This window comes from Dasypus novemcinctus, chromosome 24 (assembly GCF_030445035.2).
Source record: "Dasypus novemcinctus isolate mDasNov1 chromosome 24, mDasNov1.1.hap2, whole genome shotgun sequence".
In the NCBI taxonomy this organism is placed as follows: Eukaryota; Metazoa; Chordata; class Mammalia; order Cingulata; family Dasypodidae; genus Dasypus; species Dasypus novemcinctus.
The window spans coordinates 30,991,879-31,012,390 of NC_080696.1; the positions used below are offsets into that span (position 1 = coordinate 30,991,879).

At 48.6% G+C, this 20,512-nt stretch overlaps 1 protein-coding gene across 9 annotated transcripts in view; it reads right to left on the bottom strand.

The window, feature by feature from the left end:
- The window catches only part of SNPH (syntaphilin), a 38,811-nt gene that overhangs the window by 13,234 nt on the left and 5,065 nt on the right, over positions 1 to 20,512 (bottom strand). Inside the window, exon 1 of one of the 9 annotated variants that reach the window (XM_058286821.2) lies at positions 16,796 to 17,688. The exons of 7 other annotated variants lie outside the window; for them this stretch is intronic. Coding sequence is in view for 1 of the 2 variants with exons in the window: in XM_071211619.1 (XP_071067720.1) it covers positions 874 to 880 (7 nt within the window). In the remaining variant the exon portion in view is untranslated. Of the gene's footprint in view, positions 1 to 873; positions 17,689 to 20,512 lie in introns of those variants that run through there. One more of the 9 variants, XM_071211619.1, reaches the window with a different exon arrangement.

Here is a 20,512-nt window from a genome sequence, read left to right on the forward strand (position 1 = left end):
GTGCAGGGCTGGGCCAGGCTGTCGTGGGGTGATGGAGGGGTCTGGGTTCTTTGCAGCCAACATGCTAGTCCTATGCCAGCTCCAGAGACCCCAGCCCCCTCCTTCCACACTCAGAGAATGGACCGGGGACTGTAGCCAAGGACATCACGCACTGGCCCTCAAACATGCTGGGAGAGAAGTGCTCACGAGCACCGCTGTGCATCAGCCCCAGTGCCAAGTGCCTTACGTACATCACGCCACCAGTTCCTCCCAACACCCCCATGAGGAAGTGCTACGATGCAGAACCCGAGCCTCTCAGAGGGCAGGCACTTGCCCAAGTCCCACCTCCAGTGAACGACAGGGCCAACACCTGAGCCAGGGCTGCCTGATGGCTGAGCAGGTGTATCTCAAACCCCGGCATCCCCAGGCCAGGGTGCCACCCGCTTCCCACATCAGGGCCTCTTGGGAGCCTGGTTACCCCAGCCAGTGGTGGGCCTGCTTTCCGAGTGGACAAAGGCGGCCGCTCAGGTGGCCTATTTCCTGGCTGTGACACAGACTGGGGCCCAACCCTCCCCCCACCCTAAGCCTGGACACAGCCTGCATTGTCTGCCCAGGGGTGTCGGGTGCCGGGCTGCAGGAGCAGCTGCCATCATGCCCGACACCCGAGAGGCTCGCCCCAGCTTGGCGAGGCTTCCTGCCTTCCATGTTCCAACCACCCGGGGAGGGCCTCCTGCAACCACAGGGCCAGGTTCGGAAGGGGTGTTGGGAGGGGAGAGCAATAGTGCTCCACCTGACTTGCCAGGGGGTCACGAATGGCCCAGGAGGACCATGACTAGGAGCAGTTGGGTGAGTGACAGGCCTTCCTAGTGGGTGGGCAATGGCTTCAAGTATTACCTGTCATTGGTTGGACCCTTCTGTGGCCAGGTGGCCATGGGATAGGCGTTGATGTCCACTGGCCTGTCACTCTGTGCAGCGACCCTTCGAGGCAGGTGTTGCTATCCCATCTGGGCCCCAGGTCACACAGCTACAGGGCTGACACCCCCTGGCTTCTAGCCCAGGTCAGTCTGGCTTTACCAGACATCCTCCCATGTTCCTTCCTCCCCCCGCACCCTTCTGGCTTTTAGGAGGATCAAACAGGTGCCTTCAGAAGGGCCTCGAGCAGAAGGGTTCAGATCAGAAGATGGACCCGTCTCTCACTCCCGACTCGGTGAAGTTGCTAAGGAGCCAGGAAAGCCCATGTGCCTCCAGGCTGGGTCCTGGGAGGTAGCCCAGATGCCTGGTTTGCCTTGGAGCTGCGTGTGGCCTCAGCAGAATGAGGCCTTTGTCCCCACTGTCCCTGCTACTCCCTTGCCTGGCAACCTTACACCTCCCTCAAGTTCCCTGCTGTTGCTGGCACCTCTTTCTTCTTCCCTGGCTTGGGGGTGGGAAGGGGACAGCATTTGTATCTGGATGGAGCCAGCGGTCTCTGGGGAGGCCAGAGCCAGCCATTCATCTGGGACAGAGGTGGAAGTGGCACTTCCCCTGCTGGGACGGGACCTCGGGGGGAGGGGGATCCCTCACGGGAGGGCAGAAGTCACCCAGGCCCAAAGGGAGCCACCTCTCCAGGATTTCTACTCAGAAGCCTCAGTGTACACTCATGCTCCCTCAGGTCCTCCTGTCCGTGCAGGCCCCAGAGAAGAGGCAGGTTGCCATGGCGTTGGTTGCCATGACGCCTGCTCCGCTTGGAGTCCCACAGGCCTGTCCCTAGGTGGCCAGAGGCTGCCACTTGGAATGGAAGGCGGAAAGGAAAGCCTCAGCCGTGGGAGCAGGGCTGCTGGTCACCTCGAGCCTAGGTTAAAGCCTGCCTCTCCTCCCTTCGCTTCCCCGTTCTGCCCACACATTGGAAATCCTGCTGCATCCCACACCCAGAGTTTCCTGAGGGCCTACGATGGACCCTCAGGATCCAGGGTGCAGGGAACAGGAGACTGAGGGATTCAGAAGTAGAGCCCAGCAGATCTGGATTCAAGTCTCAGCTCTGTCATCCTCCAACTACATTCTTTGGGCAAATGACATCACTTGTCTGAACTTCAGCTTCCTCATCTGAAACTGGGCTGTAACAGAATGCAGCTCAAATGATTACTGAGAGAGGAACACAAGATAATGCAGGTGCAAGGCTTAGGCCAGTTCCCGCCACATAAACGGGAGTACAGAATTGCACTGCAATGTGAGTTTCACAATGGAAACAATTTTAGGGCATACTGGTGGCCCCAGGAGGGTCAGGCAAGCTTTCTCTAACCAAGACATTTACACTGGGTCCTGAAGGAGTTCCCAGGCAGTGAAGGCAAATGGGAGGGAAGGAGAAGCCTGGACCAAAGCAATGAGTAATTCAAGAGCAAGGCTTATCAGGAAACTGCGGGGGGCTGAGGGGAGGCTGGTGAGGGCAGAGCACAGTGGGCGGGAGGCTGCCGAAGGAGGCAGGGCCAGGCCAGCAGAGCCCCATAAACTGGGACTTTGTCCTGTGGGCAACAAGTAGCCGTGGAAGGGCTTTGGAAAGGGGAGGTACACAGTCAGATTTCCACTTTAGAAAGCCCCTTGGTAGGGGGCTCTGTGGAGAGACTGGGAAGGGACAAGAGCAGGGGGACCAGTAAAGAGACTCACAAACTTCCAGGGAGGAGGTTAGGAGGCCTGGGTCAGGGCGGTGGCAAGAGTGGTGGGGAAGAGGGCCTGCTCCCTGCTTAAAATTCACCAGAAGCCCCTACTAAGTAAAAATTAGGTCAAAATTCTTGTTCCTGGTGTTCAAGGCCCTCTCCCACGAGCTCTCTGCTGCCTCCCAACCCCCCAGGGTCGCCCTTTGGGACAGTCTGACCTCCTCATCTCCGTGCCTGCTGTTGGCCCACACTGTGCCCCCCCCCGTCCCCATACCCCAACCCCATCCTCAGGCATAAGTCACACTATTGCTGTAAGACGCCCTCCACCACAGGCCTGTCCTCCTGCCACTTCCCCATCACTTACTAGTTTGCCAGGCTTTGGGCCAAACCTCAGGGAACACCACCCCCTGGGGAATTTCATAAAAATAAGCACAATCAACACCAAATGCTGAGTAGCACAGTGGTTTAAACAGGCACCACCGATCGAGGTTGGATTGGATGATCTGAGGCACTTCTGCATCTAACAGTCTCTGTTTCTAGGGCTCTTAATGAAATGATGGAATTCCAGCTGATGATGTCTGCCCCTTGATTAGTAGGATTCCTGGGTCTCAGTTTCCACATCTGTAAAGTTAACAAGCTGGATTCTTTAGAGTGACGCTACCATTTTACTCAATCAGCTGGTCTTGGGAGGAATCAGGTGCTTGGGTTAATCTAACAATTAAGCCAAGCAAAAGTCCCCATATGCACTATAAATTGCCCTTTTTAATTAATAAAAGAAGAAAACGATTCTAAAATCCAAGCGAACAGAACAATCTGTGTCTCTGACTCAGGTCCCCGACAGCTGCAGCGCACTGCAGCAGCCAGCATAGAACCCTGGGAGGCAGCCCCTCTCTCCAGAGGCAACATGGAACCCAGAACATTCTGCCCATCAAATCACAGGGCACCTAATGCTCAGGAGCAATCTAGAATGCTAATAGCAGAGAGAAGTGAGAGATGGAGGACTGGCCGAAAGTGTCCTAGCAGAGCACATTAGATTTCAGAAGATTAGTGATTCCAGGGCTGTCTGTGGCTAGAAGAGTTACGCAAACCCCACTGACCTCACAACCTCAACGGCCATTACATTTCTCTGTGCTGTGGGGGAAACCAGCACTTTTCTTCCTGAACTCGGGAAGGGCAGTGTCGGCATTTCTCTGGCTCCTTCTGGTTGCCTGGCACAAACTGCTCTCAGAGCTGATAACCTGCCATGAGGAGCCACTGGACTCCTTCTTCTCAGGGTGGCAACCCCAGTAGAGTGGCAGGGCAGACCCACAGCTTGGCCAAATGCTGCAGACGGGTTCTCAAGGCAACCAGGATGGGACTTGAGGGCTGAGGCGGGCAATCTCCAGGGATTAACCTCTGATTCCAGAGCTTGGTCTTCAAACCATGGGGGGCCTCTGAAGCCTTGCCTCTGGGATTGTGGAGTGTGGGCTCAGTCTCCATCCCCAGTTCATCTGAAGAGGCTTCGCTCTCTCCATTCTATGTATAGAAGGTCTGAAGTAAGATTCTATTTTTAGAAAGGTTTTTCAGGTTGAAAACCTTCATAATAAATATTTTTCCACAGTGAGATACCACTTCACACCCATTAGGACAGCTACAATTAAAAAGATGGACAATAACAAGTGTTGGCCAGGATGTGGAGAAACAAAAACCCTCATACCTTGCTTGTGGGAATGTAAATGGTGCAGCTGCTTTAGAAAACAGTTTGGCAGTGCCTCAAAAAGTTAAGCAAAGTCTGATCATATGATCCGGCAATGCCACATTTAGGTATAGCCAAGAAAACAGAAAGCATATATCTACACAAAAACGTGTACATGAATGTTCATAGCAACATTATTCATAATAGCCAAAAAGTAGAAACGACCCAACTGTCTGATTTACATGGAATGTCCAGAATAGGAAAATTCTTAAACAGAAGTAGATTAGCAGTTGCCAAGGCCTAAGGGTTGGGGGGAGATGAGAAGTGACTGCTAATGGGCTCAGGGATTATGGAAATGGTCTGGAATTAGGTAGTGGTACCACCAGATGGATGACTTTGTGAATATACTAAAAACCACTGAATAGTATACTTTAAAAAGGGTGAATTTTATGGTATGTGAATCTACATAATATATATTTTTAATCAACGTGCTTCTCCAGGAATAGAAGGATAAGCACAGTCAAGAAAGAGACAGAAATGCCCAGAATGGGAACGAGAACCAGCTCTCCTTCCTCCTCCTGACCTCAGGCAGCTGGGCCCAGTACACACCCTGGCAGTCCTGACTCTGGGTCAGCCTGGAGGAGACAGGTGTCAGAGGCTGCCCCTTTTCAGGTTCTTGCCTAGGTGCCACCATCTGATCCTCACATGTTCCTTTGGGGGAAGATCATGCAGAGACTATGTTCTCTGACACATGTGGATCCTGAAACCACATGAGATTACAAGAGGTCACATCCTGGACTTCCAGAACATCTGTGTTTCTGTTGCATCATGAACATCTCTTAGTACAGTAGAACTGGACACATAACATTATGCTGCATTAAAAGGAAAATCCCCACTCCATCCAGAGACTAAACACCGTGGCAGGGATGAGGGGGTAATATCCCTGCATCCTGGGCTCTGCGTGCTTCCAAATAAAGCACTGCATCACAGGAAGAGGAGGTGAGCAGGGTTCTGAAGGTGGTTAAAGCAGAAATCTTCAAGCACCTTTCCTGTAACCAGCTTAAGTCCTTCCCTGTTACTCATAGAACCACCTTTGTGAGCCAAGGAGAAGCCCTCTGCCTGAGGACTGCTGCTCTCATCTTCCCCACAGCTGCTGCACCCACCCAGAGGTCCAGGCACTGTGCAAGTCCACCCCCGAGACCTTCAGCTCCTCTGAGCTACGTGGCATGGTCCCTGCTCATGACCTTGGGTCAGCCCCTTGACCGTTCCGAGTCCCAGCTACCTCGTACATTGAGTGGGAATCACCATTCTGGCCCGCCTGCCTCTCAGGGATCCAGCCAAGGCAATGAATGGACGGAAGGGGAAGATCTTGAAAAATTGTAGAGGACTGAATATTCCTTGCTCTTCCTCCTACCACTACCTCTTGAAGGTGATCTCTCTTTTTCCATTCCTCAGAGTTAGTCCTTGCTTTACCGCCTCAGGGGAAGTCAGAGCAGGCCTAGGGGTGACTCTGAAATTACTGGCATCCTCTGCCAGGCCAGTTGCCTGAGGGTGACTCTCCAAGGCAATGCCTGGCAGATCTCCTTCACAGGGAGGGGACAGTGGAGGGAACACTGGTCCCCATTCTTCCACCATCTCAGCGACTCCAGCATTGCTCCTTGCAGACACCTAAGGGGAGGTGTAAGGAACAGAGGTGCTGTGGGGTCAGCCCCAGCTTCCTGATGCCTGGCAAGTGGCTCCCGGCAGATGGAGGCCCTTCAGTGACCTTGGCAGCAGCATATGCTTCCCCGGGCTTCCCCGCTGGCAGAGCTGTCAAGCAGCAGCATGACCCCTCCTCCCGAGGTCCTGGCTCCAAAGTGTCACTGGAAGGGTAAGATGGAGGGGCTTCCTTCCCTTTGGAATCTCCCCTTTTTTAGACCATTCCTTGGTTGCTGGGACCCTTAAGCCAGCCCCACCCCCATCCCACCCCCACTTACTCCTAGCAGCAACAGGGAGCAGATCCCACTCTCAGAATCCTAGAGTGGAAAGGATCTTCAGCAGACTTTCACAGCCCATCATTTCAGAGAGAGAGAAAGTGAAATCCAGAGAAGCCACATGACTGGGCTGTGGATGCCTGGCCAGAGAGCCAGACTCCTGGCTCCAGTGACTGGGGCACTGCACTTCAGCCCCTCCCCTTTCTCCATTTGCATCCAGGCAAAGCTCAGTGAAAGAAAAGCAAAGCATAGCTTTCTGAGTAAAAAGTCATGGCAGCAAGGCCCAGGAGTCAGACAGGAGAAGTCCCACCAACTTCACAGCATCTCACAAGTGATGCAGAGTGAAAGGTGCATAGTGAAATACTCGAGGCCCGGTGGGGAAGGGAATGCCTGACCACAAACACCAATGTGGTGCCAATAACGAGGCTGACATTCACCTCTGAGCTTCCTGGCCACTGAGGCAAAAAGAGTAATTATGTCCTGCTATGTTGTTCTCGTGGGTAGGGCAGGGTGGGAAGCAGACTAGTTCTTTAGGAGAAATAAAGATCTCCCTAAAATGGATGCTAAAAAAAACCTTTTCAAATGGGATTTTCTGTAAGGGAAGAGAACTGCCCATCAGGAGCTTGCAAGGAGGGTCCTGAGGCAGTGGGAACCCCCAGAGCTTGCCTGTCCTCACCTTGTGTGTGCTGTGCTTTATTGGCAGGAGTTGAACATAAGGACCAAAGGGTTAAGAGGGTGGAGATGTCATCTGAGATGCCATCTGATCTGCCTGGATCTGCAGTCCCTTTCCATGGAAATAGGCTCCCACCCAAACTGAGAGTAAAGAACTTCCGCTTTCCTGGGAATACAGGCAGAAAACCGCATAAACACACTGCCTCTCACATTCTTTCTCCTGGCATTTCATGGCAATCTAGTCCAACTGCCCCATTTTCTGAGCAGAAAATAAGGACTTGCTGAAAGCCACAAAATGAGCTAGAAACAGAGAACATGAGGTTGAAACTCCAGGCTGGGGTGGGCTGGCCAGTCTGAATCCTACCAAACTACGCTGGCCAAGAGGCCCCTGTTGAAAGCCAAGTCTCATCTATCTCCTTGTGACTCCTGGGGGCTCAGTGTAGATACACTTGGGCCAGCTCATGGTTCTTCCTCTATCCCAGGAGCCCTGCCAATTCCTGGCAGCATCCTTCATCTCTCCTCCAGCACTTCTCTTCTTCTCCAGCTGCCAGCTTCCCTGCCAACCTCAGCAGCTGGTCCCTGTCCAGCTGATCTCCAATAGCATTTTAAGATCCAGGACTTTCACCATTGCTCATGGATACTGGAAGAGGGCAGGTGATTAATAAATTCTTTTTCCCTAAGAAGCCTTCCCTCTCTGGAAAAGCTGCTTTGTCCCTTAATTTAGTGGAAATGAGCATTTTAAAAGGCTTTGAAAGAAGATTCTGCAAATACCTATAATCTCATTTAAAAAACCCTTTGTCTCAGAATGGTCTTACTCCTTCACTAAGAGTCCATCTAACCTAACAGAAAGAAACCATGGATTTGGGTCTCACATGTGTCTGGGCTTGAATCCCCAATTCAAATTTCTCTAAGCCTCAGTCTCCTTATCTATAAATGGGGCTAATTACAGCTGTTATTCATGAGTATGGTAGCAATCAGCAATGACACATGCTAAATGCGTAGCAAGGGCCTGGCATAGGGAAGGTGCTCCATAATTGTTTTTCATCTAAATATATTCTTAATAATATATCATACATATACACATATATGTACACATACGTATATATGTATGCATATGTATCTGAATGTGTGCATGTACCAGTTATATCTTCATCTCAGTCCAAAATCTTAATCTGGAATATCATAACAATTTGTTTCTCAGGGCTCCCTGGCTACAGAATCATTTTATACTTAGTTAGATCTAATGGCAAAAACAAGATAAAAAAAAATCACAAACCAATTATTGTCTACCGAAAGACAGAATTTCAGGACATTGGCACTTTGGTCTAAAAGAGCATCTCAAAATTAACGTGCCCAAAACGTGAACAACTGATCTCCTTAAAAAATCCTGTTTTCCTGCAACTTTCCACATCTCCGTTCATGGCAATTGTATCATTCCAGTGGTTTGACCAATACTCTCATATCCATCAGAAGAGTCCGTCGGCTTTCTTTCCCTGAATCTCTTAGCCCCTCCACTGCCCCCTCCCTGATCCAAGTCACCACCATCTTTCTCCTCAATGTAATCTGCTTACCCACTACCATCTCTTCATGGCAGCCAAAAGAATCCTTTTAGAACCCGAATCAGATCATGTTACTCTGTGCTCAAAACCCTCAAACAGTTCCCATCTCAGCGGGAAGCAGAAGACTTGACTTTAACCGATGGAAAGCCCTGCACATCCTGTCCCACCTCCCTTATTTCTCTGACTTCACCCCCCACTATGTCTTGTTCACTCTGCTCCAGCCACACTGCTTCCTGGAGCATTCTAGGTGCACTCCCACCCCAGAGACTTCGCACATGCTGGGCCCTCTGCCTGGAATGTTCTTTCCCTAGCTCTTTGTCCAGCGTACTCCCTCTCTGTATTCAAGCCTTTTTCTTTGCTCAAATGTCACGTTCTCAGTGCTCCTTCTCTGACTACCTTATTTAAAAATACAACAGCCTCTCCTGGCACTCCCTCTTTTTATTCCCATGCTTTTTCTCCCTGTCTAATAGATTTCTCCAGCATCTAATATATTTATTTTTCTTATTTTCTCTAGACTATAAGCCCCAGGAAGGTAAAGATATTTCCTTTTTTGTTCCTTCTTTAATCCCCAGGGCTTAGACCAGAGCCTACTACACTACAGGTCCTCAATAAATATTTGCTGAATGTTTAAAAAAAATGGGTCTGCACCTGGATGATGTCACCACACATGGAAGAGTGGTCTTTTTAAGTCTAAAAAGAGGCAAGAAACCTTTGTGGCACTTTGTTTATACTATTATAGTCCACTTTACACATTTAGGTGGGTTTGTTTCTTCTGCTAGATTCTGTGCAGGAAAGGGTTTTTTTCACCTCCGTATCCCCAGTTTGCTACAGGTGTGGAAAAGCTCTCAATCACTGGGTCCCAAGGGAAAGAATAAAAGCAGCACAGCTGTAAAGCTGCCAGGGTGCCAGGCACTGTACTGGGTGCTCCACACTCATTCTCTCAGTTCATTTAGCAGGACAGAGCCTTTGAGGGCCTGTGTATTTGGCAAGGGAGGGATGGGGGTCCAAGTGAGCCAATCCAGGGCCTCCTCCTCGCCCTCGCCCTCGCCCTCGCCCTCAGCCTTTCAGCAGGCTGACCTTCCTCTCTCACAGGCCCAGGCTCATTCTGCCCAGAAATAGCTGTGGACCAGGGATCCAGGAAGCAGAGGAGCAGAGCCAGAGGCCCTTGGAGGCAGGTGACTCCAGTGGGCACACACCAGCAGCCCATGGGCCATAGTATGCCCGAAGACAGGTTTTCTCTGGCCTGCATATACGTGTTTTTTTGGTTTGTTTTTTATTTTTTTGGTATGTTTTGATTTGAGCCAACATTTACAACTTGAGCACTTTCATATAAAAATCCAGACTTCTGCCTTGCCTTAAACCAGGGGTTCTTAACCTTTTTTGTTCCACAGATCCCTTTGCCAGTCAGATAAAAAACATGGACCCCCTTCTCACAATGTAGTGGCAAGATAGAATTATGACACTTGACATCAGCGTGTCTTTAAATTATATTTTATGATTATTCAAAATTACGTTTTATAACTTTCCCATAATATCAATACCTGATAACCTAGCATGGTTCAACATCTGTTCAAGTGGTCATTTTCAGCAAACATTTAGAAATTTGAGTTTTCCCACAGCATCATAAAACCATCTCCGCCATCCTTACCAACCTTCTTGTAGGCAGTTACCCACTGCACTCAGAACATGCTACATCAAAATAAAAATCACACTAAGTCCATACTATACTGTGTATTACTTACTAAATACATCACACCCTTACCAACTCGTCCCCACAAGAATAATATTTTTTTGAATTTTCAATTCAAGCTCATGGACTCCCTCAAATCCTTGCATAGACTCCTGGTTAAGAATCCCTGCCTTAAACAAATCAAAAGACCTTGCAGCACTGTGGCCACATTCCTGCATGGCAACAATTGGTGGAAGCTGAAAAGTGGCTTCTTTGCCCCAGAGCTCTTACCAATGCTATTATTGATCTTATACCTGGATTGTTTCATCTCTTTGTTCACTGGCTGGCATTGCAGTTTGGGACCTCTAGTCTAGTCCAATCACATTTTACAGAAAGAGAATCTTGAGGTCAGGGGTTGGGGCCTAGGACAGGGCAGAGGCGGCTGCAGTAAATCTGTGGTGGAGCTGGGATTTGAACCCTTGGCTTGCAGCTCTCAGTCTTGTGGGCAGTGATACACAGGAGGCTGGGAACTTGGCCCTGCTGTGTACTTTAGGTTCCCAGCTGTCAGGTAAGAACTTGGGCTGAGGGGTAAACCCTGTTTTGGGAAAAAGCTGCTGGGGCCAGAGAGGCAAAGTAAAGGACACCAGCTCTGTTGTCAGCAAAAAGATCTCTTCTTCCCACCTGACAGCAAATGCTGGCCTCTCCTGCCCTGTAAAAAAAAACTCCAAGGAAACAGCCAAGCCTACCCTGGGCTCTGTTGCCACTGTGTGCTCAGGTGTCTCTCTCACCTGCCCTTTCCCCTGAGCAGACAGAGAATTGTGACTGTAGAGGCCACTGGTGTGGAGTAGAGCAGGGACTTGCTCCTAAAGCAGAGATGCAAGCAGAAAACCTAGATTTTTTTTTGTTATGTATTTTTACATACTTATAAATGTGGTATATATGCAACTTAGCACCTTTTGAAAATTTAACATGGTTTAGGAGTTGCCCATAATGTATTCTTTATGAACAGCATTTTATGGGCTTTGCAATAATCCATTCCACAGGTCCATCACAGTTAACTTTCCCCTCTGTTGAACATTTAGACTGTTTCTATCAAAAATAATGCAAAGTTGATATCTTGGTGCATAATAATAATTATTATTATTTGTGTTTAGAATTACTTCCTCAGGCTGGATCACCAAGAGTGGACTTATAGGGACAAAAGGTATGAATATGCTGTCAAACCGCTTTCCTAAAGAGTTTTGGTTGATTCTTCCACCCAGAACGCAGGCACATGAGATGATGATAAACCACTGGCACTTAGCCATGGTCCTGCAAGGCAAGGTGGTCAAGCTCAGATGAAGAATCATTCAAGACGATCTTTCTGTATCTCCTGGGCCTTGTATCTTCATCTCTATGAGGCAAGTGCAGAAACTAAGGCTTCCAGAAGAACCCAAGTTCAAAACTGACCTAGCCCTAAGATTCAAAGCAAGACCCCACAGACTTCTCCCTTCTCCTAGCTTCTGTACCTCCTACCTGTGTGGCAGCTCTGGCATGGCACTTGGAGTCAATATTTACCGAGTGTGCCAGGTCCTCTCCTCAGAGTTTCAATAATCACAGCATGTGTCAGGGAGGGCTGGGTAGAGGAGGAACCCAGAAGGAGGTTCCCTGGGATGACTGCATAGTTGTTCTCCAGGCACCTAGGAACTGTCTGTGGAGGAGCATTCCAGACTCAGCACAGGGGCAGGGGTTAATATTTACAGAGTCTTGGAGGTGGAAAAGAGTTACAAGGGCTGGACACTGCCAGGTCGTACAGTAGAAGGAGGCAGGGGCTAGAGAGGAAAGCTGGTCCAGGGTGAGAAAGAGCCTTTTGAGCCTAGGAAAAGAAGTTCTGAGCAGAGGAATGATGAGGCCAGGTTTATAGAGAAGCCCATACCAGCCTGCCAGGAATGGACTGGAAGCACCAAGAGGTATCAGGAGGTCAGGTGAGAGATGATGAGGCCTTAATGAGGGCTAAGATGGAATTCTTACAATGAAGCTAAAATGGACATAGAGGAGAGGAAATGAGAGAGAGAGATGGCTTCAAGAGACATTTAGGGGAAGTGGACTTGGCCCAGTGGTTAGGGCGTCCGTCTACCACATGGGAGGTCCGCAGTTCAAACCCCGGGCCTCCTTGACCCGTGTGGAGCTGGCCCATGCACAGTGCTGATGCACGCAAGGAGTGCCCTGCCACACAGGGGTGTCCCCCGCATAGGGGAGCCCCACGCGCAAGGAGTGCGCCCCGTAAGGAGAGCCACCCAGCGCAAAGAAAAGTTCAGCCTGCCCAGGAATGGTGCCGCACATATGGAGAATTAATGCAGCAAGATGACACAACAAAAAGAGACACAGATTCCAGTGCCGCTGACAACAACAGAAGTAGACAAAGAACACATAGCAAATGGACACAGAGAACAGACAACTGGGGGAGGGGAGGGGGAGAGAGAAATAAATTAAAATAAATCTTAAAAAAAAAAAGAGACATTTAGAAGGTAGACTCGTCAGGACCTGAAGAGATGGGCTGTGGGGCATGAGAGGGAAGAGTGGCCAGGGTGCCTAAGGCTCTGGGTGGACAGGGGAGGACAGACAGTAATCACTGATCACTGTCCACCCAGCATGTGGTCCCCAATTTTCCCTTAATAACAGAACACTAGAGGTGTTCGGGGGTGCACTGTATCCAGCTTTAAACACACACACACACACACACAACTCTGCATCCAGGGATGTTCATGTGGTGGTGCTGGCCCCAAGCTTGAAGATCTGGCTGGTTGTCTTTTAGCTTGCAAGGGCTAAAAGGGAAGCAGCTGTGGGCATCCTGCGTTAGTGGCTCAGAGTCTTCCCAGGTGCAAGAATTCCGAATTCAACCTTAGCACACACCTGCTGAAGGGAGTCGGGCAGCCAAAGAGGTGATCCTGGAGTCCTGAGAACCCCACACAGAGCCACGTACCAGGAAAGGGGCCCTGAGAGAGCCCCTCCCCATCTGCCCTGGTAACAGCTTGGCACAGTACAGAGAGCACAGTATTGGGGGCCAAGAAACTTGGCTCTGCCAGACTCACAGGCCAAAGGACATGCCTCTCTTGACTGCTCAGTGCCTCAGTCTCCCCACCTGTAAGAAAGAGATAATACCATCCAAAGTTCACTTCACAGAGCTGGCTGGGGATTGAATCATGACCCCCACAAAAGGTATGTTCAGGTTCCAGTCCCTGGTCCCATGGGGGTGAACCCATTTGTAAAGAGGACTTTTGAGGATGTTATTAGTTAAGGTGCACCCAAACTCAGTGAGGGTGGGCCTTACTTAAACATGGCTGCAGTCCTAAAAAGCAAAGGAAATTGGATCGGGAAGAAGCCATGGGAGAAGCAAGAAGCTGGAAGTGTATGGAAACCAGAAGAGAACAATGCTGCCCTGTGCATTGCCATGTGATGGAAAGGCCAAGGAACCACAGAGATTGCTGGCCAGTCAAAAGACACCAGCCCCGAGAAGAAGAGGGCCTGCCAGCCTTTGAAAGTACAAGTCAATAAATTCCTGTTGTTAAACTAACCCATTGTGTGGTATTTGTTTTAGCAGCTAGCAAATTAAAAGAGAACTGTTGGCCTCTGGCATCCTTATCAGCCTCATCCCCCTCACACCCTCTCCCCAGCCATCTTGGCTGAGCTTACCTGGTGGATTTTGCCCATTCAGGGCCCTCTGCCTAGAAAGCTTTTCCCACAATAGAAAACAATAGATGGTGTCCACACACACTCCCCGGCTTCAGAGGTGGGACAGTCAGCTAGGGGCAGCTGTCTAGCTCTCCCCAAGAGGAAGGCAATGCTATGTCCCTCTTACAGGTGGGGTGAGGGAGGCTCAAAAAAGCTACCTGGCTCAGCCAGGGTCACAGGAGTAGAAGGCATCAGGGCTTCCAGCCACGGCCCTCTACCTCAGAGACAGAGTCCTAGTGGAGACATGAATTTTAAGTACTTCCAGGCACTGTCCTTCTAAGATTTTAGATGGTAGTAGAGCAGAATTGAATTCAGAAGCAGGAGCCTCTCTTGGGTTCTATCAGTTAATCTGCCTGTCTGTCTCTTTTTCATACCGAAAGCATAGGCACACTGAGTATGAAATTCCCACAAGACCCTCCAGGGCAAGCCACAGACCAGGAGAAAATATTTGCAAAATACATATCTGATAAAGAACATATATCTAGAACGTATAAAGAATTCTTACAACTCAATGTCAAGAAGACCATAATCCAACTTTTTGAATTTGGCAGAATATCTGAACAGATGTTCCACCAAAGAAGATATATAGATGGTAAATAAGCACACAAAAAGATGGTTGTCATCATTAGTCAATAGGAAAATGCAAATTAAAGCTATAAGGAGATACCACTATGCAACTGTTAGAATGGTTCAAGTTAAAAGATTGGCCATACCAGGTGCTAGCAAGGATGTAGAGGAACTGCAACTCTCACACACTGCTGGTGGGAACATAAAAATGGTACAATCACTTTGGAAATACTAGCGCAGTTTCTTAAAAAGTTAAATATATACCTACCAAATGATCCAGCCATTCCATTCCTAGGTGTGGAAGAGACAAGGAAATGTATGTCCGTACAAAGATTTATGTACAAATATTCATAGGAGCTTAATTTGTAATAACTATAAATTGAAATCAACCCAAATGTCCACCAACCAATAAACAAATGTGACTTATCCTTTATCTACACAACGTAATAACACTCACCAATAAAAAGGAATAAGCTATTGATACATGCAAAACATGAACCAAAATAATTATGCTGTGTAGAAGTCAGACCCCAAAAAAGTAAATACTACATGATTCCATTTATATACAGTTCTAGAAAATACAAAGTAATCTATAGTGACTGAAAGCAGATCAGTGGTTGCCTGGGGATATGGGAGTGGGGGAAAGGGAGGCATGAGAGGGAGGAATTACAGAGGGGAATGATGGGATATGTTCATTACCTTAATTGTGGTGATGGTTTGAAGGGTATAAATGTTTGTCAAAACTTACTAAATTGTATACTTTACATACAGCAGCTTGTTGTATGTTGGTTATGCCTCGATAAAGCTGGAGGAGTGAGGAAGAGTGGAAGGGTCAGGGGAAGGAGGAGCAGCAGCAGCAGAAGTCTCTCTTAGGAGCCAGACACATAAACATAGACACACACACACATCACACACATGCACACTGAGTATGAAACTGCCACATGGTCCTCTAGAGTTGCCCTAAGAGTCTTTCAACCTAGAATTTCATCTGATAGGAACGCCGAGGCTATTTGTCATTTTTTCCGGAGTATCTCCTGTGTGCTTGGCTTGTGCTGGCACTGAGAACCAGAAATAAATCAGTTTTTGCCCCTCAGGAAGTTCATCCAAACAGCCATGGTGTATCTTTCCCAAAGTCCAACCTAAATATTTAGCCACATGCCTGAAACACCCCAGCCAGTTTCCCCTCCCAGGGTCTATTAAAGCTCTCCTTCATGGATCTGATTGTTTCTAGCCTTGCCACCTCTTGGGAGAAAGCCTTCAATTAGCTTACAACTCCAGCTGAATTCCATCTTTTATCAGGCTAAAAAGATGCTCAAGCAGAATCCCAACTGATTTCTAATAATTGACTAATGAGATCTGAATCTAATCTTCACAGAACTACAGAAATTCAGGGCAGGAAGGAATCTGAAGGTTTCAAAGCCTAACACATATCTGATTGAAGTTTCCCCTCTTTGAATAACATTCCTATTCTGGCATCACCCAGACCCAGTTTGAATGTCTCTAGTGGCAGGGAGCTCACTACCAACTAAAGATGCATTGGCTTTTTGGAAAACCAGGGAAGTTATAAAGTTCTTTCTTTCTAACTGCGCATAGAAGGACACTGACATTTACTAAACACCTACGTGTGCTAAACTCTGTACTAGGGGCTTTATACATATGGGATTTCAAATTTAGTTTAACAGCTTTGTTCTTGTGAGGCTGGAATTATGATTATGATGCCTGTTTTTGCTACTGAGGAAATACAGGGTCAGAGAAATTAAATGGCTTGCCCAAGGTCACAAAGTAAGTCCATGGTAGAGGCAGAGATGGCAGTCCAAGCATGTCCAACTACAAAGTCTGTGCTCTCTTTACTCTACCATTCAGAGACCAGTGCAAAGGATCTGACACTTTCTAGTCTTGGATCCTGGTCTCCTTCATTGGAAAGGTTCAGAAGGGCCTCAGCTGGCTTACCACTCAGATTCCTTACAACACCCATTTCCGGCTGGTCCTAACTAGCTCTGAGGCCCATCCTCTCCCAAGCATGGAGCCCCTAGAGTAAAAAGTCCCTCCCATGCAGAAGGGGAGGCTTTTCCAGAAGAGGGAGTTGGCCAAGTTGTCCTCCAGCTCCAGTCTGGGCCCTGGGTCCCACCTCAGGTGTGGAGCGGGTGGAACTTAGGATGGTGCCTAAGAGCTTGGGCTCTGTGAAAGGGCTGTGGGAGGCAGAAGAGGAACTCCTAAAAGATGGCATTTGAATGGGAGTTGAGATGGACAGGACATAAGCATAAGGAGATCGCAGATAGGGTGGAAACATTTCAGGCAGAGGAAACAGACTGCATGAAAACACCAAGGTGGAAAAGAATGGCCCGTGAGTCCACACCGCCAACCTCGGGTGGAACAAGTCCAAGGGCTCCACAGTACTAGTCCCCTAGGCCAGCTCACTCCAGTCAGGCCTGGGGCTAGCATCATGTTCTGAAAGGCCCAGCTAAGGGCTGGACAGGGAGGAAGAGACATTCACAGGCCTAAGAGACAGGAATAGGGAGAGAAAGAGAAGGAGAAAACAAAGGGAGAGAAAGACAGAGCGGCAAATCAGTATCAGGTATTTGGATCCTGACTCAGTCCCGCTTAATCACCGGGAACTTGAACAAGTTGTTTGAATTCCTTTTGACTCAGTTTCCTAATCTCTAATAATACCTTCCTCAGTACGGCTGCCGTGATTGCATAGCTCTGTGCCTGGCATGTGGTGTGTGCCCCATGAAACAGTGTTTTTAGAGAAGCAATTCAGGCCTGTGGAGAGGAAGCGACTCAAGAGGAAGCAGCATTGTGGGGCTGTCCACCGTTCGTGAGACCCTTTCCTGCAGAAAAGTTCATCAGATCATGCAATCCCCTTTCATGGCAAAAAACAACAGTTCCCTCTTTGGTACATGTGAATAGGCCCAGGAGGCTAAGATGATTTGCCTGAAGTCACAGGCCAGCAAGTGGCAGAACCAGAAATGAAGAATGGCTCCCAGGAGGCCCAGTGGCTGCTTCAGTAAGAGCCGGTCGGTCTCCTCCTCCTCTGGCTCTGCGCCCCAAACGGGAGAAAGTTGCCTTAGGCTGCTCCACTGCTTTCACCTCACTGCAGAGGCAATGTTTAACACACCTTCCTCTCAGCCGAGTTCACTGTCCACATTCTGCTACTTCTGAAAGGGAGGATGGAAGGGAGGTGGGTTGTACAATAAGTAAAGGAGGGGGAGAGTGGGAGGTAAGAGGGGGGATGTGGAGGTACGGAGGTGGAAAGATCCAGGATTCACTGTGACTCCATTTCCACCATTTAAAAAACCAAAGAGAACAGGGGCTGCCCTTTGCTGAGGGGCAGCAACCCTCTGCCCCAGGCAGGCTGGCGAGCTTACCTTACACAATCCTGTTCCTCTGTCAGCCTGAAGATCCTGCTTTACTTCCTCCCCTCCTGCAGGAAGCCTTCCTTCATGACCCCAGCCTACAGCTACTCTTGCTCAGTGGTATCCACTCTTTGCATCACATGTGACCAGCCCGACTCTAGAATTTCAGAGCCTCAGGACTGTATGAGACAGTCAAGCACAGCCACTCCAAACTCCATCCCATGGCAAGAATTCCTTCTAGAACATCCAGGCCTGTGTGTGCAGCCTAGAGATGAAGTGTGAGCTCTCAAAAACACAGTTTCACTGCTAGTTGCATTTTCATATTAGAATGTTCTCCCTTGAATTGAGTCAAAATTGGCCTCCCTGGCTGGCACTTGAGAGACTGCTCAGGGATCTGCCCCTCAAGGCATGTGGAAGACGGGCTCTCTACTGTGACCATTCTTCAAGCACCTGCTGACAAATGCCTTTATCCCTGCAGACCTGCCACCTGTTATAGTAGAGGAACCCGAGCCCAATTACATGGGTTGGAATACTGATCCCGCACCTCATAGTTAGGAAACTTTGGGGCAGTTTCTTCTTCCTGGTAGCCCCAGGTTCCTCATCTGTAAAACTCCCTACCTCACTGGTTACCTGTGAGAATTAAAGGATATAATACATGGAGAGCACTTAGCACTGGGCCTCACCTGTCGTGTGTGTGCAAAAAAAATGGAACTTGATTATTTTTTTCATCAATCACTAACTTAGAGGCAGTGTGGATCAGAAGAAAGGACATACATTTGATGCCAAACAGACCTGTATTTAGAGGTAGGCTCTGCTATGTAGATGTGTAACCTTGAACAAAGGACCTTGCCCCCGGACCTGTCCCTTCACTACCCTCTCCTGTAAAGTGAGGATAATATTTGCTGAATGGGCCTGAATTGTTTTGCTGCTTCTTGTTTTCTATGCCCCATCTGTGCCTGGGCTTTTCTTCTGGGTCTGCCTGGTTTTCCAGGTTAAAAACAATGCAGCTACCTTTCTGAGCAGCACGATGCGCCAGGCACAGTGCTGAGTGCTTTGGAGGAAGAGCCATTTAGTTCTCCCCCATACCCTCTAGAATAGGCACTGTTCTGGCCAGCACCTAACGCTCAGAAGACACACAATCAATGGCAGCTGTTATTACTATTTCTCTGTGCCAGGCCCTATCCACCATCCCCAAATCTTCCCTCCAATCAGGCCAAAAAGCCCCCTGAGGACAGGGACCATATCTTGTTACCTACACAGAGAGTACATGTTGGTTGAATGGATAGATGTAAATATTTCTTTGCATTCTCCCCCAGTGGCCAGAATAGAGCTTGCCACAGGTTTGATAAATATTTGATTAAATGGAACCACAGAAACGTAAACTGTCCTCAGTGGTTTCAGTCTGACTCCCAAAATGCCCTTCAACAAAGTGGGGTTCCTCCTGCTAACTGGGAGCTCCTCGGAGGTTCCTCTCATCAGTCACTGTGTGAGGACAGGGCCCTTGATGCTCTAGGCTTTCTCTGCAACCAGATCCCAGCTTTTCCTCTGTGGGGCTGTCTAGCTGTATGCAGAGAGACTGCTTGCTGCTTAGACCAAGGCAGAGACGGCTGAACCTTGGCTGCAAGGCCAGTTTGGCTTCCAAAGAACAGGAACTGCCCCTTCCACTGAAGAGCTGCCAGAAGCCTCTTCTCACACCTGTTTCTCAAGGGCAGCTTCTGTGCCACCAGCCAAGTTCCCACTTTTGAGACTGCCGACCAAGCCTCTGAGACTCTGTACTAGGGAGACCTGGCAGGGCCAGACAGAGGTGTCTGGAGGCCTCCATCCCTACAGACTCTATCCTGACAGTGCCAGGAAGGGGCACAATTAGGGCCTTTGACCCTAGGGGCCCAGCAGCAAAAGATCAGAAGCTGCCAAATTAACGCCATACTCCCTAGCCCTGCAGACAATGTATGCCTGGCCCAGGCCTGCCTTTCCAGCTTGTTTCCCTTCTCTACCCTCATCTGTGGACCAGTCAACAAGTACTGAGCATTACATGGCAGGCATCTAAAACTACATCACAGGTCTCAAACTGATGGCCTACCACAGTCACATTTTAATATGTGCATTTAAAAATTCTATCTAGTTGACCACATTTAAAAGTCAGGAGACACACACACATCCAGATTTCTGTCTTATAAATCAAAATATCTGACAACATTTAGCCTACGCTCTTGCATGGCAGTGATGGTGGGGGCAGGATAGAAGCTGCCCCTTGAAAGCAAGCACTCCCCAGTATTGTCTCTGTAGACAATGGAGTTGGAGGTCCTTTGCTTTACTCATTTTAATTTGGCATACAGATCTTCTATTGACCTTCTAATGACTTCATTTTTCCATTTTACAGATGAGGAAATAGAGGCTCTGAGAGAAAAATTGACTTGGCCATGATTCAAACCCAAGGAGCCTGACTCTAGCACCAAACACAATGACACGGGTCTGCAGTAAAATATGCAGTGAGTTTTTAATAAAGTGAAATTTATTCCATTTGAAAGGATATCTCTTTTTTTTCTGGTATTATGCCCTTCTCACTTTGGAGATAGAGGTGTTAAAATGCTCTTTCGCTTACTATGATAGAGATCATAAACAGAGCTCTATTTAAGGGGCATTTGAATGTCTTTGTTTGTTGAAATAGAAAGTTGGCCCACCTATGATGGATTCCCAGACATACTGGTCTTTGAAATCAGAGTC